The sequence below is a fragment of the Macaca fascicularis genome, chromosome 13, assembly GCF_037993035.2.
Source record: "Macaca fascicularis isolate 582-1 chromosome 13, T2T-MFA8v1.1".
Lineage (NCBI taxonomy): Eukaryota > Metazoa > Chordata > Mammalia > Primates > Cercopithecidae > Macaca > Macaca fascicularis.
The window spans coordinates 98,435,447-98,453,821 of NC_088387.1; the positions used below are offsets into that span (position 1 = coordinate 98,435,447).

At 37.9% G+C, this 18,375-nt stretch overlaps 1 protein-coding gene across 28 annotated transcripts in view; it reads left to right on the plus strand.

The window, feature by feature from the left end:
• Nucleotides 1–18,375, plus strand: part of ATAD2B (ATPase family AAA domain containing 2B) — a 213,570-nt gene that overhangs the window by 84,530 nt on the left and 110,665 nt on the right. For 26 of the 28 annotated variants that reach the window (XR_012422622.1, XR_012422617.1, XR_012422614.1 and 23 more), the window contains 3 exons: nt 5,688–5,847; nt 10,840–10,930; nt 16,218–16,529. Coding sequence is in view for 15 of the 28 variants with exons in the window: in XM_065527661.2 (XP_065383733.1) it covers nt 5,688–5,847; nt 10,840–10,930; nt 16,218–16,529 (563 nt within the window). In the remaining 13 variants the exon portion in view is untranslated. Of the gene's footprint in view, nt 1–5,687; nt 5,848–10,839; nt 10,931–11,921; nt 11,985–16,217; nt 16,530–18,375 lie in introns of all 28 variants that reach the window. The other 2 variants (XR_012422623.1, XR_012422624.1) reach the window with 1 other exon arrangement.

Genomic DNA, 18,375 nt, shown 5'->3' on the forward strand with positions numbered 1-18,375 from the left:
CAATAGATGTGGAAGAAATGTTTGATACAATTCAATACTTAGTCATAATAAACTCTTCATCTTAGAGAACAAGGAATATAAAGTGTTTCCTTAAAGGTAGCTACAGAAAAACTTACAACAAACAGACTTAATGTTCAAACATGAAACCTTTTCTTATAACATGGGGAATATGACAAGTGTGTTTGTTTTGCTATGAACACTTCTGACCAATACATTCTATAGATCACAGTATATATCTATACTGTTCTATAGATCGCCCAAGTTGTGGCTGTGGACCTGGGCCTCCCTGTGCTCTTGCAGGGGCCTGGGAGCAGGCAGGAGTCCTGCCCTCTGGGTGCAGCTACAGCTGCCCAAGTCATGACTGTGGAGCCTGGCGTTCCTGCACTCTGGGGGTCTGGGAAGGCCTCCCTTTTCCCTGCAGGCCCAGAAGTGTCTGCTTCCACTGCCTGGCCTCTCCCCACTCCGGCACCTGCTCTGATCTTGGAGCAAGGTTGGGGCCAAGCCTGGGCGTTGTTGCAGACAAAGCTATACGAGGTATGCGTATTGAAGAGGGAAAAACAATACTCTTATCATTTGTAGATGATGCAATTATGTATGTAGGAATTGCAAAGCAATCTGTAGATAGATGTTAGGAAGTTTAGACCAATCAATATAAACAAATTTTGTATTTTTGTTGCTAGTAATTGTGTAAAAATGAAAAGTTACTATTTGCAATCTCATTAGCAAAAAGTTTCTATGAGTAAGTCTAAGAAGTCTCATGTTACGTGTATGCAGAAAATATTAAAACTTGATTGGCAAACATTAAAGATTAAATAAATGGAAAGAAATATTTTCCAATTACCTTTTCTTCTATAAGGTGGGAACACTTGCTCTACTAGTCATTAAGGCCTCTTAGGGTTAAGAAAATTTGATATTGGCAGAAGACTAGACAAATAGATGAATGGAACGGAGCCCAGAGCCATAAATAAATGCACACACATATGGATGCCTAATTTATGGTAAAAGAGGCAGTGCAGATGCTGTTAGGAAAAGATGACCTTTTCTATAAATAATGCTGGGAAAATTGGATATCTCTTTGGTGGGAAAAAAACCTGGATTCCTCTACACACCATACAGTACAATTAATTTCATTGGATTTTAGATCTATATTTGAAAGGTGAAACAACACTTTTAGAAGATAATGTAGGAAAGAGAATTTGGGACAAGCAAGTAGGCCTTGAATATCGTGTCAAATAGTTTGGACTTTTAATTTCCCTACATCATAGGAGTTGCTAAAGGATTTTGATCCAAGGGTTGGCCATTCAGTTTTTTTTTTTCTTTTAAAGATAACTTTTGGTATAATTTAAGTTAGATTGTAATTCTGTTTCTGGCCATGCCTGAGACTATCATCTGAAGACTTTTCAGTTACAAGACACTTAAAAATGCAGGTAAATTCCAACAAACACTTGAAATGCCAGTCTGTAGTTGGAAGCTACTAAGGAAAAATTGGAGGTTAAATATGAATTTATATTTCAGGCTACTTATACTCCTCACCCCCTTTATATCTTGAATGGGAAACCTAGGTCACTAATTTTCAGTTATTCAATTTGAAAAGAAGAATCACACATCCTTCCTTCACACATACACTGGATATCTAGCGTTTTGATTCCACTTATAGATTTTGGAGACACAGCTAGAGCAGTATGTTTGGGAAGGAGAATGATTTCTTTAACATGTTGAACATATTGGAGAAGTTATTTCAGGCAGGTGTTAGCAATAAGAGTAAAGGAATAGAAATGAGAGCAGTTGGAAAACACTAGAAAGAACATTGTTACTAGAACTACAGTTTCTGTTATAATTAGACATGAAACGCTTATATTCAGAAATGTTTAAGTCATACTTTTCAAAAACTACTCTAAAATACGTAGAAAATAATTTTGAGTTGAACATAAAGTGGTAGCCATTCTAAAGAATTTGTCCAAAAGTATAACGATAATGCAAATCTAATATAAAAGAAACTAAATGTCATATGCATTTCCAGACATTTAAACCCCCGCTAGATTGCTATCTATTAAAAACAAATTATTGTATTTTTTTCTTTTAAGAAAAACAGGTTTATTGAGATACAGTTCACAGTGATGGCAGCAGCAGCCCATCTGGAGTGGCCACTGTCATCATACCTGCTGTAGTGGGGAGGTGTAGCCGGGGCTGCACATTCCACAGAGCTGGTGGAAGCTGGGGACAAATGGGAATCCCACCCCTTTTGAGTTGGTGGGATGGGAGCTCCCTGGGTGCAGCTGCAAGTTGTGGCTGTGGACCTGGGCTTCCTTGTGCTCTTGCAGGGGCCTGGGAGCAGGCAGGAGTCCTGCCCTCTGGGTGCAGCTACAGCTGCCCAAGTCATGACTGTGGAGCCTGGCATTCCTGCACTCTGGGGGTCTGGGAAGGCCTCCCTTGTCCCCGCAGGCCCAGAAGTGTCTGCTTCCACTGCCTGGCCTCTCCCCACTCCGGCGCCTGCTCTGATCTTGGAGCAAGGTTGGGGCCAAGCCTGGGCGTTGTTGCAGTCTGGATGGTTGTGTGCACTCTTGGGGTTAGTGCTGCATGCCAACCCCCTGCTGCCTCAGCCCCCTCCAGACTTTGGGTGCTGATGAGCATGGGAGGGAAACTGAGGGGGTGGCTGAGGGCAGCTTGGCAGTGGCCTGCAGGCACCCCTTGGCACAAACAGCTTGGACACCATGAATGGCAGCAGGAGGCAGACAAGGTTCCTGGGCAGAAGGGGGCGGGTCCCTGGTGAGACCCACCTTCAGGCTAGGGAGAGCCTGAAGGTTGGGGGCTGGGCTGCCAGTCCCACAGACTGGAGTGGGAAGTTGTGATGCCTTTTCTGGGCCTGCCCATGGCCACCCGTGGACCAGTTGGTGTGCACTTCTTTCCCTCTGAGTCCCAGAAAAGCCCCGGCTCAGCTAGAGCTAAATGGACATCAGGAAGACCAACTGCAGTTAGGAGCTACCCCCTCCAGGGCCACCTCTCTGCTGAGAGCTGCAGATGTCGGGATGACCAACCGCAGAGAGGAGCTACCCACTCCAGGACCTCCTCTGTGCTGAGAGCTGAACACTCAACATGACGACCTGCCTGTGGAGAGGAGCTGCCCACTCCAGGATCTCTTCTGAACTATTCTGTCACTCAATAAAGCTCCTTTTCGCCTTGCTCACCCTCCACTTGTCTGCATACCTTGTTCTTCCTGGATGCAGGACAAGAACTTGGGACCTGTCAAATGACAGGGCTGAAAAAGCTGTAATACAAACAGGGCTGAAACATGCCTCTTGCTCGCCATTTTGTGGGTGAAGAGGAGAGAAGAGCTGCAACTCTTCAGGGAGCTGAGACTTGGGAGCTCCCTGAGCCAGGGCTGTGACTTTGGGGCCCTGTGGTCCCTGGAGTCTGCAAGCTTCCAGGAACCGCCACGTTCCCCAGTGGCAGCCATAGAAGCTGCTTGCAGTGTGCCTGGTCCAGCCACAGCCTCACAGAGAGCCAGCACCTGTGCCAATACCTGGAGCTGCCTGCCCTGCTGCAGTAGCCGGCATGCCAGACTGTGCGCAGTGGCTGGACCTCACACTTGCTCACTCAAACACCCCTTGTTGCCCCATGCCTGGCTTGCCCCTGGCAGGCATGGGATATAGGCTGGTAGTGTGAGCCGAGCGCAGTCAGGTTGAGTGGACAGAATGAGCCCAGCAGGTCTAAGCAAAACTGAGGCAGAGGTGCCACCAGCCACAGGTTTCCAGCCAGAAAAGCGACCCCCACAAGGGCTCCATAATAACAGCTGTACAGTACACTCATTTTTTTTTTTTTTCCGAGATGGAGTTTCGCTCTTGTCACCCAGTCTGGAGTACAATGGTGCGACTTCAGCTCACTGCAACCTCTGTCTCCCGGGTTCAAGTGATTCTCCTGCCTCAGCCTCCCAAGTAGCTGGATTACAGGTGCTTGTCACTGCGCCTAGCTAATTTTTGTATTTTTAGTAGAGATGGGGTTTCACCATGTTGGCCAGGCTGGTCTCGAATTCCTGACTTCAGATAATCCACCTGCCTCAGCCTCCCAAAGTGTTGGGATTATATGCGTGAGCCACCGTGCCCAGCTTAGTTCACTCATTTAAACTGCATAGTTCAATGACTTTCAGTATATTTACAAAGTTGTGTAACCATCACTACAATAAATTTTAGAACGTTTTCATCACCCAGAAACCTTAAACCCTTTAGCCATCACTCCCAACCTTCCCCTCATCCTTCCAAGCTCTAGGCAACTTCTAATATACTTTGTTTTTTATAGATTTGCCTGTTTGGGATATCTTGTATACATGGAATCATACAATACGTGGCCTTTTGTGTCTAGCTTCTTTAGCAAAGTGATTTCAAGATTCATCCATGTTGTTTTAGCTGTTCGTACTTCATTTATTTTTATTGAGGAATACTATTCCATTGTATGGATATACCACATTTATTCTACTTATTTATCAGTTGATGGCATTTGGGTTTCTTCCACTTTTTTGGCTATTATGAAAAGTGTTGTTGTGAACATTCGTGTAAAAGTTTTTTTTGTGGACATTGCTGGATCATTTGATAACTCTTATGTTTAACAGAGGAACTGCAATACTCTTTTTCCAAAGAGGAACATCATTTTACATTCCCACCAATCAGTCAGTGTATGAGTGTTCCAACTTCTCTACATCCTCATCAAAAGCTGTTAATTATCTGTCTGTCTGATTATAGTCATCCTGTGGTTTTGAAGTGGCATCTCATTTGGTTTAATTTGCTTATGCTTAATGACTATTGATGTGGTTTTGTATATCGTCTTTGGAGAAATGTCTATACAAATTTTTTGCCTAATTATTAAAAAATATTTTTCTTATTTAGAGATGGGGTCTCGCTGTGTTTCCCAGGCTGATCTCAAACTCCTGGGCTCAAGCAATCCGCCCACCTTGGCCTCCCAAAGTGCTGGGATTATAGGCATTGCACCACTGCGCCTGGCCTTTTTGCCTACTTTAAAATTTTATTATTTGTCTTTGTATTGTTTAGTTGTTCAGTTGTAATTGTTTATTATATATTTTATCAAATGTATGATTTACAAATATTCTTAGGTTATATTTTTACTTTCTTAATAGTATCCTTTGAAGCAGAAAAGTTTTTAATTTTGATGAAGTTCATTTTTTTTTTTTTTGGTTGCCAAGGTTTAGGTGTCTACTGTATTTTCTGAATGCCTTTGAAAATAATTTTTGTAAATAACTTGATCCTGCATTAAAATATAATCATGCTGCAGTTATTTTGTTATCATTAAAGACTGATAAGCCGGGCACTGTGGCTCATGTCTGTAATCCCAGCACTTTGGGAGGCCGAGGCAGGTGGATTGCCTGAGGTCAGGAGTTCGAGACCAGCCTGACCAATATGGTGAAACCCCATCTCTACTAAAAATACAAAAATCAGCTGGGCATGGTAGAGTGCGCCTGTAGTCCCAGCTACTTGGGAGGCTGAGGCAGGAGAATCACTTGAACCCAGGAGGCAGAGGTTGCAGTGAGCCAAGATCGCACCACTGCACTCCAGCCTGGGCAACAGAGTGACACTCCATTTCAAAAAAAAAAAAAAAAAAAAAAAAGACTGATAAAAGTTATCATAAGCAGCAGTGTTTACAATTCTTTTTTAAAATTTTGCCTGAAAATTATTTTACAGCTCTATAGTATCAACCCTCCTTGCTCTTATGGATGGATTAGATAATAGGGGTGAAATTGTTGTTATTGGTGCTACAAACAGACTTGACTCTATAGATCCTGCACTCAGGAGACCTGGTCGTTTTGACAGAGAATTCCTCTTCAACCTGCCTGATCAAAAGGTAAGAGTTTTTGTTTTCAATATGTTAATATTTATATGTAATTCTACTATAAGGCATATGTTCTGAGGGTGATATTTTATGAATTTTCATTGTTCAGATTTTGTGCTTATAGGATATCTTACTTAATACTTTAAAAACCTATGTAATTATGGAGCAGTTTTTTTCTATTAACAATTATAAGAAAGTTTATGATTTTTAGATAGTAAGAGGAAAGCTCTTGATAGGTCACTGTAGATACTTACTTGTGCTTTAGTCCTCCAGGTTGTAGTAGTTGTCCTGTATGGCAGTTTATGTGTCCCTAGTTAGCCAAAGTAACTTTATTCTCGTAAAATAATGTTTTTATAGAGTATTAGTGGGTTTATGAATAAGGACCCAGTGTCCAAATTTTCATAGAAATTGCTGTATTTAATTAAAAACAACAAACGTTATTCATTATGGTATAAAGTTTTTTTTTAAAAGAATGTATTAATAAGACAGGGCAATGTTTATTATTGATTATGTAAATAGTATATAATATGATATACGACGTTTTTTTTCCCCCAATTCAGCTTGAAACTTTTAATGTTATTCTTGGTTTGACTAGTATAATCTGACTGGCTTTTCATTAGAAACTCAAATCTGAGAGGAAGAGATACATGCAAAGGATATATTGTATGTGAATATGTATAGCTTTATTCTTAGACCTCTATGTGAAATGCCTGGTTTATATACCTAGATGTGAAAGTCTTAGTGATTTGGACTGTATGGAAGACCATAGAGTAACAAAGGCAATGGCTTCCCTGTGTAGAGCAGTTCGTTCCTCAGTTTGACATCAGTCTCTACAATCACCAGTAGTTGACTCAGATTTGGATTGACAATCTAATTTACAAGCTTTAAATTGGCACCAGATTTATTTAGCTTTGTCAGAACAGAAAACATAGCATATACAGCATTATTTTCATTGCACAAGTGCAACCTTCAGGAATGTATGAGTGCATATTGGTGTGTTTATTTGTAGCAGATAGGGCTGAAGTAGGTACAGTCTACTTCACTGTGGGGAAGCATCAACTTTTTTTGTTTGGGACATCTAACAACAGTCCAAGCACAGCTTTTATACTCTTCAGTACATGGGGAAATGTGCTTAGTTCTGAGACACAGCACAGGAAAGCCATTTCCTTGATTTCCCAATTGTCTTCTGTCTTCTATCTTAGCTAAGTAGGCTTCAGAGTCTATATGCCAATCACAGCCCTCACAGTCCAGGTTCAGTTCACGCAAATCAAGGGTTTAACAGTAGTTTAAAAGTTTAGAACAGCACTGTCTAATATAATTTTCTGTGATGATGGAAGTGTTCTATTTTGGCATTGTTCTTTGGGCAGTATGCATTGTGGTAGCCACTAGCCACATGTAGCTATTGAACACTTAAAATGTGGCTAGTGTGACTAAATAACTGCATTTAAAATTTTGTTTAGTATTAGTTAATTTAAAATTTAAATAAAATAGCATTGTGTGGCTCATGACTTACTATATTGCACAGCATGGATCTTGAACATAGTTTTCCACATTAACTTTCTCTTTCTAACATTTCGAGCAAACAGTTTTGTGAGACTGAAATATAAGGTCGTTATTCTCAGGCCTGGGTCTGTGGAAAGGCCTATGCTGGCTGTTGACCTTTTTCCCTTAAATAGTTTTTAAGGTCCTGAGACTAGGTGAGATTACCAAGTCTTCTCTCTTACAGAGCAGTCAGTAAGATAAGAGGAAAACTAAGAGAGTGGGGTGTTCTGATAGCCAAGTGAAGAAAATGTATCAATGAGGAGGGTGTGATTAACCATGTCACATGTTGCTAAGTCCATTCAGCTAAGGACAGAAAATTGGTCATTGTATTTATCATTATGTAGGTCGTCAGTGAATCTGATGAGAACAGTTTCAGTTAGTAGTGGGTGCAAAAGCTTAATTGGAGTGTGTTAGTTCAAGAGAAAATGGGAAGGAATTGGAGGGAGTGAATATAGATATGTTTTAAAAAGAGTTTTTCTGCAAAGGGAAGCAAAGAATTTAGGTGATATGATATTGAAGGAAGCAGGGGCAAGATAATGTGTTTCATTGTTTTCAAGATGGAAGAAATCTAGTAGAAAAGGAAATTTTTATGTGAAATTGAGAGATGTCAGTAGGCAAAAAGTGATAGGATTTAGCATAAAAGTGGCATGAATGACTTTAGATAGGAGCTAGCTAGTTCATCTGTGACAATAGAGAGAAGACAGAATATTGTTGGCACACATGCTGATGGGTGGACATCTTTGGTGATTAGGATGTGGGGAATCTGTGGAAGTTTTTTTCTGATTGCTTCAATTTTCTCAGTGAATTGGGAGGCATGGTCATCAGTGGAATGCGAAGATGTGCTGTGAGAAATAGTCTGCTAGGAGAAAGGCATAATGAATGACCTAGGGAAGTATTAAGGGTAGTAGTAATAAGGACCCATTTGGGTCATTAATTTAAAGTGATACCGGTCAGTGTCTCAGTCCTGTGGTTTGGCCAGTAGAATATCATGACTCTTGCTATTTGATTAAGTAAAAGATTAATAAAACTAAATCTTGTTTTCAAATTTTTATAATTTTGTTAATTATTTGCATAAAATAGTACACACCTTCCATATGCAGTAATGCTTTTTAATTTCTTTTATTTTCCTTTATCATCATTTTTATGATTGTTATAAGTAATATATATTTGTATGTGTACTTGTAGATTCTGAAAAATGAGGGGCTTGAATTTGCCTTTGATGTTTAATAGAAGTTACTTTCTATTAGAGGAAGCCCTTTGACTTACTATTTGGTATGCCGTATAGAGTAAAATACATAATGAACATTTCTTGATTTCTACATTTAAATAATTTTTTCTTCATTCCATGTCTTGTTTTTAGTGTGACAAAAGGAAGGTGACTTTGATTGGATTATATAGGGAAAGAGCATTATTAGGGACCTGAAAATAACTTGCTAACCTTTGATAATTAATTTCATTACTTTAAACCTCTTTTTAGGGAAATGAGAGGATAAGAATGGATCTCTTTTTGGGATATCTTCCAGCATAATTTTTTTTTACATGTTCTTAATATTTTAAGGGTCTTGTAATCACCCTTAGCAGCACAGTACCTGTGCTGCTAATGAAGTTTGTATAGATTCTTAATGTCATCTTACAGAATATATATGCTGTTAGGTTGATATTTCTTTTGGACTTTTTTTTTTTTTAGTATCTGTTCAAGCAGATACTTCACGTTGGAAGAAAATAAGTGTCATATCATTGCTTTAACTTTCATAGCTGAATGCCTAACTTAGAACTTGGAATTGAAACTGTAGCGACTGATTCCAGATTTTGTCAACTTTTTGAGCAAGATTTATCTTGATGACTTTGTAGTTGTTCTGTTTTGTTGCTGGTCCCCAAATTCCTCATCAAGTCAGTAAGATGTTATCATCTTGGTTATAATTTGCTTTTTCATATCTCAAGAAGCTTAGATAGCAGTGTTGAGGGAACAAGCATATTCAGTTTTTAAAAAGTGTTGTAATTTTCTCCAAAGAAGGCAGATGTGAAAACAAAATTCTGATCTGACTGTTGGTGGTGGTTAGTATCAGCTGATTATAGATTTTTTATATGTTAGTGTTTTTTTAAGAAAACTATTTTAGGCTGGGCACGGTGGCTCACGCCTGTAATCCCAGCACTTTGGGAGGCCGAGGTGGGTGGATCACTTGAGGTCAGGAGTTCAAAACCAGCCTGGCCAATATGGTGAAACTCTGTCTCACTAAACATACAAAAATTAGCCAGGTGTGGTGGCGAGTGCCTGTAATCCCAGCTGCTCAGGAGGCTGAGGCACGAGAATCACTTGAACCTTGGAGGCTGAGGTTGCAGTGAGTGAGATCACGCCACTGCACTTCAGCCTGGGCGACAGAGCGAGACTCAGTCTCAAAAACAAAAAAACTATTTTAGAAAAATGAATTTCTGTTTGTTTTGAAAGCAAGACGTTAAAATTTTGATTGTAGATTTAAGCTAGAGAATGTTGAAATCAATGTAAAATTGTTTATAACACTTTGATCTTTCAATGAATTTAATTGAAATTTATTGAAGTACCATGTATTAAATGCCAAAGCATCAACTAACTGACAAAGTAATAATATGCATGATATATATATATATATATTCTTTTCTCCCTTTGAGACAGGATCTCACTCTTATCACCCAGGCTGGAGTGCAGTGGCGTGATCACAGCACACTGCAGGCCTCGACCTCTCAGGCTCAAGGGACTCTCCCACCTCAGCTTCCTGAGTACCTGGGACCACAGGCGTGCACCACCATGCCCAATTAATTGAAAAACAATTTTTTTGCAGAGACAGGATGTCACTATGTTGTCCAGGCTAGTCTTGAACTCCTGGACACAAGCGATCCTCCCGCCTCAGCATCCCAAAGTGCTAAGATTGCAGGTGTGAGCCACCACAACTGGCATGCATGATATTTACTTAAACTTGAATACTTTTCAAATTAAAAGCTTTTTTCAAGTTTAAGTTACTTGTTATTTTGCTCATTGTTGATCATAATACCACAAATTCTATGAAATGTAAAGTTTGTTTAAAATTATGACTATAACTTTTATAACATGAAAGTTTTTTGTTCATATATTTTCAAATGGTAAAAGTGGTATGGTGGAAAAGTGAAATATAATTTTGAATTCTAGTCCCACATGAGTCACTTAGTTGTTATATGCTGCCAGTCAATTTTCTTCACCTATCACAACGTTAAATGTCTTAGGTTGTGAAACACAGAAAAGATCTCTACTACATGTCTCCCAGATTTATTGTTGGAATCAGAGTTGATGTAGATAGATGCTAAGGTGTTTAAATTTTTTAAAAATAAAAGTTTTAATGAGATATGGTTAGTCAAAATTTGTTCCACCTAACGTATTTGAAGGATTGATAATATTTTATCTGTACTTTTCTTCTTGGGCAAGATTTTATGTATCTGTGCTTTTCATCTTAGGCAAGAAAACACATCTTACAGATCCATACCAGGGACTGGAATCCAAAATTGTCAGATGCATTTTTAGGTGAACTGGCTGAAAAATGTGTTGGTGAGTGTTACTGTTTGAATTATTTGATTGTCATTGTTTATTCTGCTCAACCTCCCTTTCCCCTTATGTTTGAAGTGTGAATAAGCATAGTTATGTTTTTGATTGTGGGGTAGATTGGCTCTGCCTTTATATTTTAGAGTTATTTTAACTGTTTCACTTAAAAGTTTGAGTACTTGTACATTAGAATTTTAACTGCCATTAGGTGTTTAGTTAACAAAGCTCAATAATAACATGCCTTTCACTGAGTGCTGGGTATCTATAATATTAATACAGGATCTCCTTTTGAATATCATTCCCTCTTAGAAATTTTACTAAGAAAAATAGCTTAAACTTGAGAGAGAAAAGTCCATGTCAAAGCAGGACTGCAGCCTTTTACTTTTACTTTGCAGATTACACAATGGGCTCATTTTCATTCCTGTGGTCTAGAAAGAAGTTGGGTGGGAGAGGTCTTCAAAGAAAATAGTTAATGGTATTTGGTAGTATTTCCCCAAATATAAAACTTTCCAATTTAACTCTAAATTTTTCACAGAGTGGAAGATCTCTCCACAGAGTGAATGAACGCTACTGTCCTGCTAGGACGTGGTGAGAGTGTTTTATCTGCACAGATGATCACACATAGGAGATGGAATTCAGGGTTTTGATTCTAATTAGGTCTGAAATAAAAAGGCATACAATATTAGGCAGCTGAAAATACACACAGGTATTTCTCCTTCATTCTTTCCCCCTCTTTTGTCTGTTTTCCTCTCATACTCTGAAAAATATAAATTAAAAAAAAAAAAAGCAATCTTCATGAACTTTTTAAGCATTGTGAAGAAATCCCCCAAATAAGTCCACTGACAATAACTTACTTGGGAAAACTTTAAAGTTACCAAAGCCAAAAAGAACAACTTAATTTAAAAAATCATTGTGATCCACCATCAAATAATTAAAACTTAAATAGAACATTAGTCCATTCAGTTAGCTACATCCAAATTATCCTCTTCATCCACAGGGACTTCCATCTCCGAAGCAGCATCCCTCAGCTTTTGAACCACAAAGACCTCGACATCTTCTGGTGAGGAGAAAACGTAAATCTCTCCAGCACTACTTCAGTTTAAGCTTTGCCTGGTATAAGAGAGCATGCGCCAAACACATTTCATGTTAATTTGGCTTGACCTTTGCAAAGCCTTGTGCTGCTTTATGGGAGAGGGTGGTATTTGGTATAAAATCCAGTCTTTTCCCTTTTTGAAAATAGACCCCTTTTATTTATGATGATATTTTACTAGAGTTCAGATCAGACTGGGAAATCTGTCGATTTTTCTGTAAATTTGTCACAGAATGATCCTTAACTGAAATAAGCAGAAGTCAAGTTGTCAAATCATTTTGGAAATTCCCTAAGAGATAGGTATTCTAAATTACTTTCTATTATCCTGTCTACCATCTGAAATATTATACACTCTAGTTTAATTCTTCATCCCAAATAATAGAATCTTAGTTTCCTTTTGCATTTCCAAAGACAATACTTCTCATTTTTCCAAGTGATTTTTTTTAACTTTTAGGCAGTTTCTTAAGTTTTTAAATTTTCATGGTATAATTTCTTACAAGACTGATAAATTTCTCTTACCTTGTTTTTCTTCCCCTCTGTGGGGTGGTAGTATGTCTGCAGACTCTGCTTATATACCATTTTCTTCCTGGACAGTGACATAAAAATCCATTATAATTAAATGACTTCTGTTTTTTGTTAAGACATTCATTCCATCTGAGAAACCGGTTCACATTTAAAAAAAAAAAAAAAAATTCAGATCTTCAAACGGGAGTGAAATAGTAATTTTAAATCCATTACAAACTCACTTAGTGTATGTATGCCAAACATGTTTTAACATGAATAGGTTCAGTTCATTGACATTTATGCCTAATAAAAGAGTGTGTAGTCTTGATGAACATCTGTGAAGATAGCTGACCTTTTGTTAGAGGTTATGGATTTGGTAACTTTTACCTTGAAATTCCCAAGTTCTTAGAGGTTTTTGCATGCATATTGGGTGTGATTTTTGCATAGTGAAAAACTCAATATACATTGATATCAGGAACATTTGCATAAATAGTAGGAACTTACGATTAATGAAACACTCAACTCTAATCATATTTTTCTATTCCATTTTCAATGAGAGAGCTAAAACAATGAAAGAGTCTCAATGAAGTATCTGTCTTGTGGGCCTTCATTATGTGTGATGCTGTACTTAAAACTTCATAAAATTTTGTTATGACCTTGTTTCTAGTCTAACCTCTTTAGTAGCTGTGTTTTCAGTCTTTCAGGACAATTTCTATCTTAATAGCAGTATTCAGGAATGCTCTTTATTTGATATCTAAATGTGTTCACAGAGTATTAGAATTGTAATGGTAGATTTAGTATGGTTATGAAAGGGATGTTTATACTTTTTAAAATATTAACTTTTAACTCCTAAAAGGCTGTAGTATATTTTCAGTATTACTAGAATGATCATATTATTTATTGTCTAAACAAGGACTCTTTGAGAGTGAAAAGGTGTGCTATTAATTATGGCAGAACAAGAGGCTTAACCAGCGCATGTGGTTACCCTAAGTGTAACCCATTTAGCCATGGTTATGATGCACTTTTAAAGTTTTAGAAGGAAGTATGTTAAATCAGTAGTTCTCAATTTTGTGTGTATCAGAATCACTTCTAAAGCTTTCTTGAAATGCACATATCATCAAGCCCCCAGAGATTCTGATTCACTAGGTTTATTGTGGGGCTTGGGAATCCGTTTTTTTTGTTTAAGTTTCAGTGTTTATTCAGGTGGATAATCAAGGTGAGAACCACAGATATAAACTGGTAATTCTTACTTATAAGCTAATGTAAAAAAATTTCCTCCTTTATAAGTCTGTTGGTTATAATAATTAATGTGAAAATCTGCCTCATTAAATGGGGTCTATTGATCATTTCTTTGTCTGGAATAAATGAGGGAAAGATGAACAATAATACATTGTTGTTATATATGTAATTAACATGTTATGGCAAACATAAATGTTATGGGTAACATTTACTATGTAAAATACCTTCTAGTGGCTAATTATTTGTTTTGCCTTAATTGTTTCTGAGTTTTAATTTTTTTAAACTTAGGCTTTTGCACTTAAAATAGGACCATATAGTATGTTCATTAACTGTGTATATCCTTTTAAAGAAGAAATAGAAACGTAATTGTTTATATTGTTTGAAGATGGTAGTATATTCCTTATTTCCTCTGAAATGGAAGACAGAATTCACATTCTATAATCAGATCCTTGGATTATTTTATTAACTGTTTATAACTTTGAGCTAGTGTTCTATACATTATTGAATTAATGAAACAGGTATATATGCAAAAGGAAAAGGTAATTTTTTTCCAGGTTTATTCTTTGAGAAATAGAAAATAAAATGAGACACTAGTGGTAAATTTGGTTATCCAGAGAATTATTTGTGAGACAGATTGCTGTCGTGGAACAATGTTAGTGCTTAATCTGCTTATAGTCTTCTGAATTAAGTTCTTCTAGGTCATATTAAGTTTTTCCCTAACTTTTAATAAGTTTTCCTTTGTAATCACCATTTTTAGTTGAGTATTTAAATGTTCTGTAAGGTCATTGTGAGGTGTAAAAAGATAAATAGTCCAGATGTGATGCCTATAACACCAGCACTTTGGGAGGGTGAGGCAGGAGGATTGCTTGAGGCCAGGAGTTCGAGACCAGCCTGGGCAAAGTGAGACCCCTATCTCTACAAAAATAAAAAATAAAAAAATTAGCCTGATGTGATGGTACACACTGTAGTCTCAGCTACTCAGCAGGCTGAGGCAGAAGGATTTCTTGAGCTCAGGAACTCAAGGCTGCAGTGAGCCATGATCATCCACTGCACTTCAGCCTGGGCAACAGAGCGATATGCTGTCTCCCAAAAATAAAATAAAAATAAACCTGGTATTGTTTGTTGAGGAGCTTAGTTAGGGTCTAATATTCTATAACTATTCGAATGGTTCCCCCTACTGGCATAACTGATAATTGTGGCCAAATGCAAGTTTAATTGCTAACAGGAAAAACAGTGTGGCTAGTTTGAGCTTTTCTTCCTTTTTGTGACGAGGATGCAACAGAGAATGTGTTTTTGTATGTATTTGTTACTCAGATGAATGAAATGACTTAAAAACACTGGGGCTTGATCTGTTGTTTGATTGTATCATCCATTAAACATGGGTAATAATACCCCATGTTGGTATAACGCTTAGAATTAGATTATCAGTCATTTTAAACTAAACAAAGAAAATTAATGTGGAAAATCAATGGAAATATTTTTTAATGTTCTTATTTACTTTAATATATTTGGAACTATCAGATGAATTACAATTTTAAATGATAATTATGGGAGTAACTGAATGTTAATTGTTGGTTGCACTCAGAGTTGGTAGTAGAATAGCTTTGTTTTTGAAGTTTCTTTTTATATACTATTTTATACGTGTTTGGAAGTTAATAATATTAGAAAAAATCATTTATAAGTAAGTATAATGTCATGAGGACTAACCTAATGATTGTGAATATTGATGAAGGACTGAAATGAAACTATTATTCTTTTAAAACTTTTTTTCTAAAGAAAGTTGTATGTTGTAGGCCAGCTGTGGTGGCTCATGCCTGTAATCCCAGCATTTCAGGGTGCCGAGGCGGGTGGATCACTTGAGCCCAGGAGTTTGAGACCAGCCTAGGCAATATAGTGAGACCTCATCTCTACAAAATAAATAAAAGAAAAGAAAAAAATTACACAAGTGTGGTGGCACATGCCTGTAGTCCCAGCTACTCAGAAGGCTGAAGTGGGAGGACCGCTTGAGGGTGGGAGGTAGAGGCTGCAGTGAGCCGGATTGCACCACTGCACTCCAGCCTGGGTGGGCAACAGAGTGAGACCCTGTCTCTTATCTATTTATTTTTTTGAGACACTGTCTCTTAAAAAAAAAAAAAAGTTGTACATTGTAATCAGTTAATCACATAATACATGGCTTTTGTTTTAAAGCTTTTATCGAGGACATACTTAAGATACATAGCTTGTTTTAATATTGTTAGCTTATGTTTTTGTTAATTAAAAATATTCAAAACATTTTTAATCTTAATGTAAGCATTCAGCCCTTTATTCAGCAGTTTTGTTTGGTGATTTTAAATGGCTAGTTTTCATTTTGCTGGTAAAATTGCACATAGTTATTGATTTAGTATTGATGATGATGTTAGCTAAAGTTGGTGCATGGAATAATGAATGTACCTTTGCTGTCCTTCTCCTTTTGTGCATTAGGCTACTGTGGAGCTGATATCAAGGCCCTGTGCACTGAAGCCGCCCTGATTGCGCTGCGGAGGCGTTATCCCCAGATCTATGCTAGCAGTCATAAACTGCAGCTGGATGTTTCCTCAATAGTGCTTAGTGCTCAAGACTTTTACCATGCAATGCAGAATATTGTGCCTGCTTCGCAACGTGCTGTGATGTCTTCAGGGCATGCACTATCTCCCATCATAAGGCCACTGCTGGAAAGAAGCTTCAACAACATCCTAGCGGTCTTGCAAAAAGTGTTTCCTCATGCTGAAAATAGCCAGAGTGACAAAAAAGAAGGTACTCTAAACTACTTTTTCATATTATTAAGATGAAACAAATACAGGAATAAATAAATATAGTTTCCTCACAAGATTATTTATGTGTCACTTTTGTAATATATCTGTTTATTCAGTACTGTATATTCCAGGCCTGGCATATTACCTGGCATATGGTAGTTGCCTGGTGAATGTTTGTAAGACAAATGAGTGAATGTTCACTTTTGGGACATTCTGATCATCTTAATGTAGTGCTATTACTATCTTTAGAAAGTTGACTATAATAATAGGTTAACCTTTAAAGCCCCAAATTGTCACCTATTAATCCTTTTTTATTTTATTTTTTTTATTTGAGATGGAGTTTTGTGCTTGTTGCCCAGGCTGGAGTGTAATGGTGCTGTCTTGGATCACTGCAACCTCCGCCTTCCGGGTACAAGCGATTCTCCTGCCTCAGCCTCCTGAGTAGCTGGGATTTCAGGTGCCTGCCACCATGCCCGGCTAATTTTTAAAATATTTTTAATAGAGACAGGGTTTCACCATGTTGGCCAGGCTGGTTTCCAACTCCTGACCTCAGATGATACACCGGCCTCGAACTCCCAAAGTGCTGGGATTACAGGCGTGAGCCACCGTGCCCGGCTTATTAATCCTCTTAACAGGCTTGCAGGTAAGCACTCTGATTATATAGAGCGGGGGAGTGGGAGATACAGGCTGGTAATTTATTTTTTTTGAGACAGTGTCTCTGTCACCCAGGTTGGAATGCAGTGGCCTGATCTCAGCTCACTGCAGCATCTGCCTCCCAGGTTTAAGCAATTCTCCTGCCTCAGCCCCCCAAGTAGCTGGGATAGCAAGTGTGTGCCACCACGCCCAGCTAATTTTTGTATTTGTTTGTTTGTTTAATAGATATGGGGTTTCACCATATTGGTCAGGCTGGTCTCGAACTTCTGACCTCAGGTGATCCACCCACCTTGGCCTCCCAAAGTGCTGGGATTGGAGACTTGAGTCACCGTGCCCAGCCTGGTAATTTAGTTAATATAAGGTCATTGAATAAGTTCTGGGGCCTGCTCCAACCCAGGGAGCCTGATGACAGCCCTTGCTTTTACCTATGTTGCTATACTGCTTCTTTGGATTAAACTAATTATTTTGTTGTTATTGGTAGGGCATTCTGCAGTGTGCAGTGCTCATAGGAGTGTAAGGTATTGATAAGGGAGTAAATGAGAACCCCGTTGTAGAGGGTCTTGAGTTTTATCAAGCCTCTAGATAGTACTTTGCACCTGAGATAAAAACAGAACACTACTTTGAAAAACATCACTCATGGTTGGGTGCGGTGAGTCACGCCTATGTAATCCCAGCATTTTGGGAGGCCAAGGCAGGCGGATCACCTGAGGTTAGGAGTTCGAGACCAGCCTGGCCAACATGGTGAAACCCTGTCTCTTTAAAAAACAAACAAATAAATAAATAAATAAATAAATAAATCAAATTAAAAACATCACTCATTTACAGGAAAAAAATTTTAAAATTAGATTAACATTCTAATCAGAGTATAAAGCTCATAAACTTTGAAGGGAAAGTAATGTCTTTTGATTATCTTAATTTCTCCAGTTCCTAGCACTTTGTCTGGAGTGCAGTCCGCACCAAATAGAAAATTATTCAGAGAATTACACTAACATTAAAAAAAATAGTAAAAATTATGAATGTTCAATGAATTTTTCTGTCATAAATATATTTTTCAGAAAATTGTTTAGTGACAGAGTCACATAAGATATCACATGGAATACCTGATTTCTTAAATTTGGCAGAGGGGAATGAATATTTTACTGAATATCTGTGAGCCAGGCACCATACCATGATTTGTGTATTTTTTATTTCTG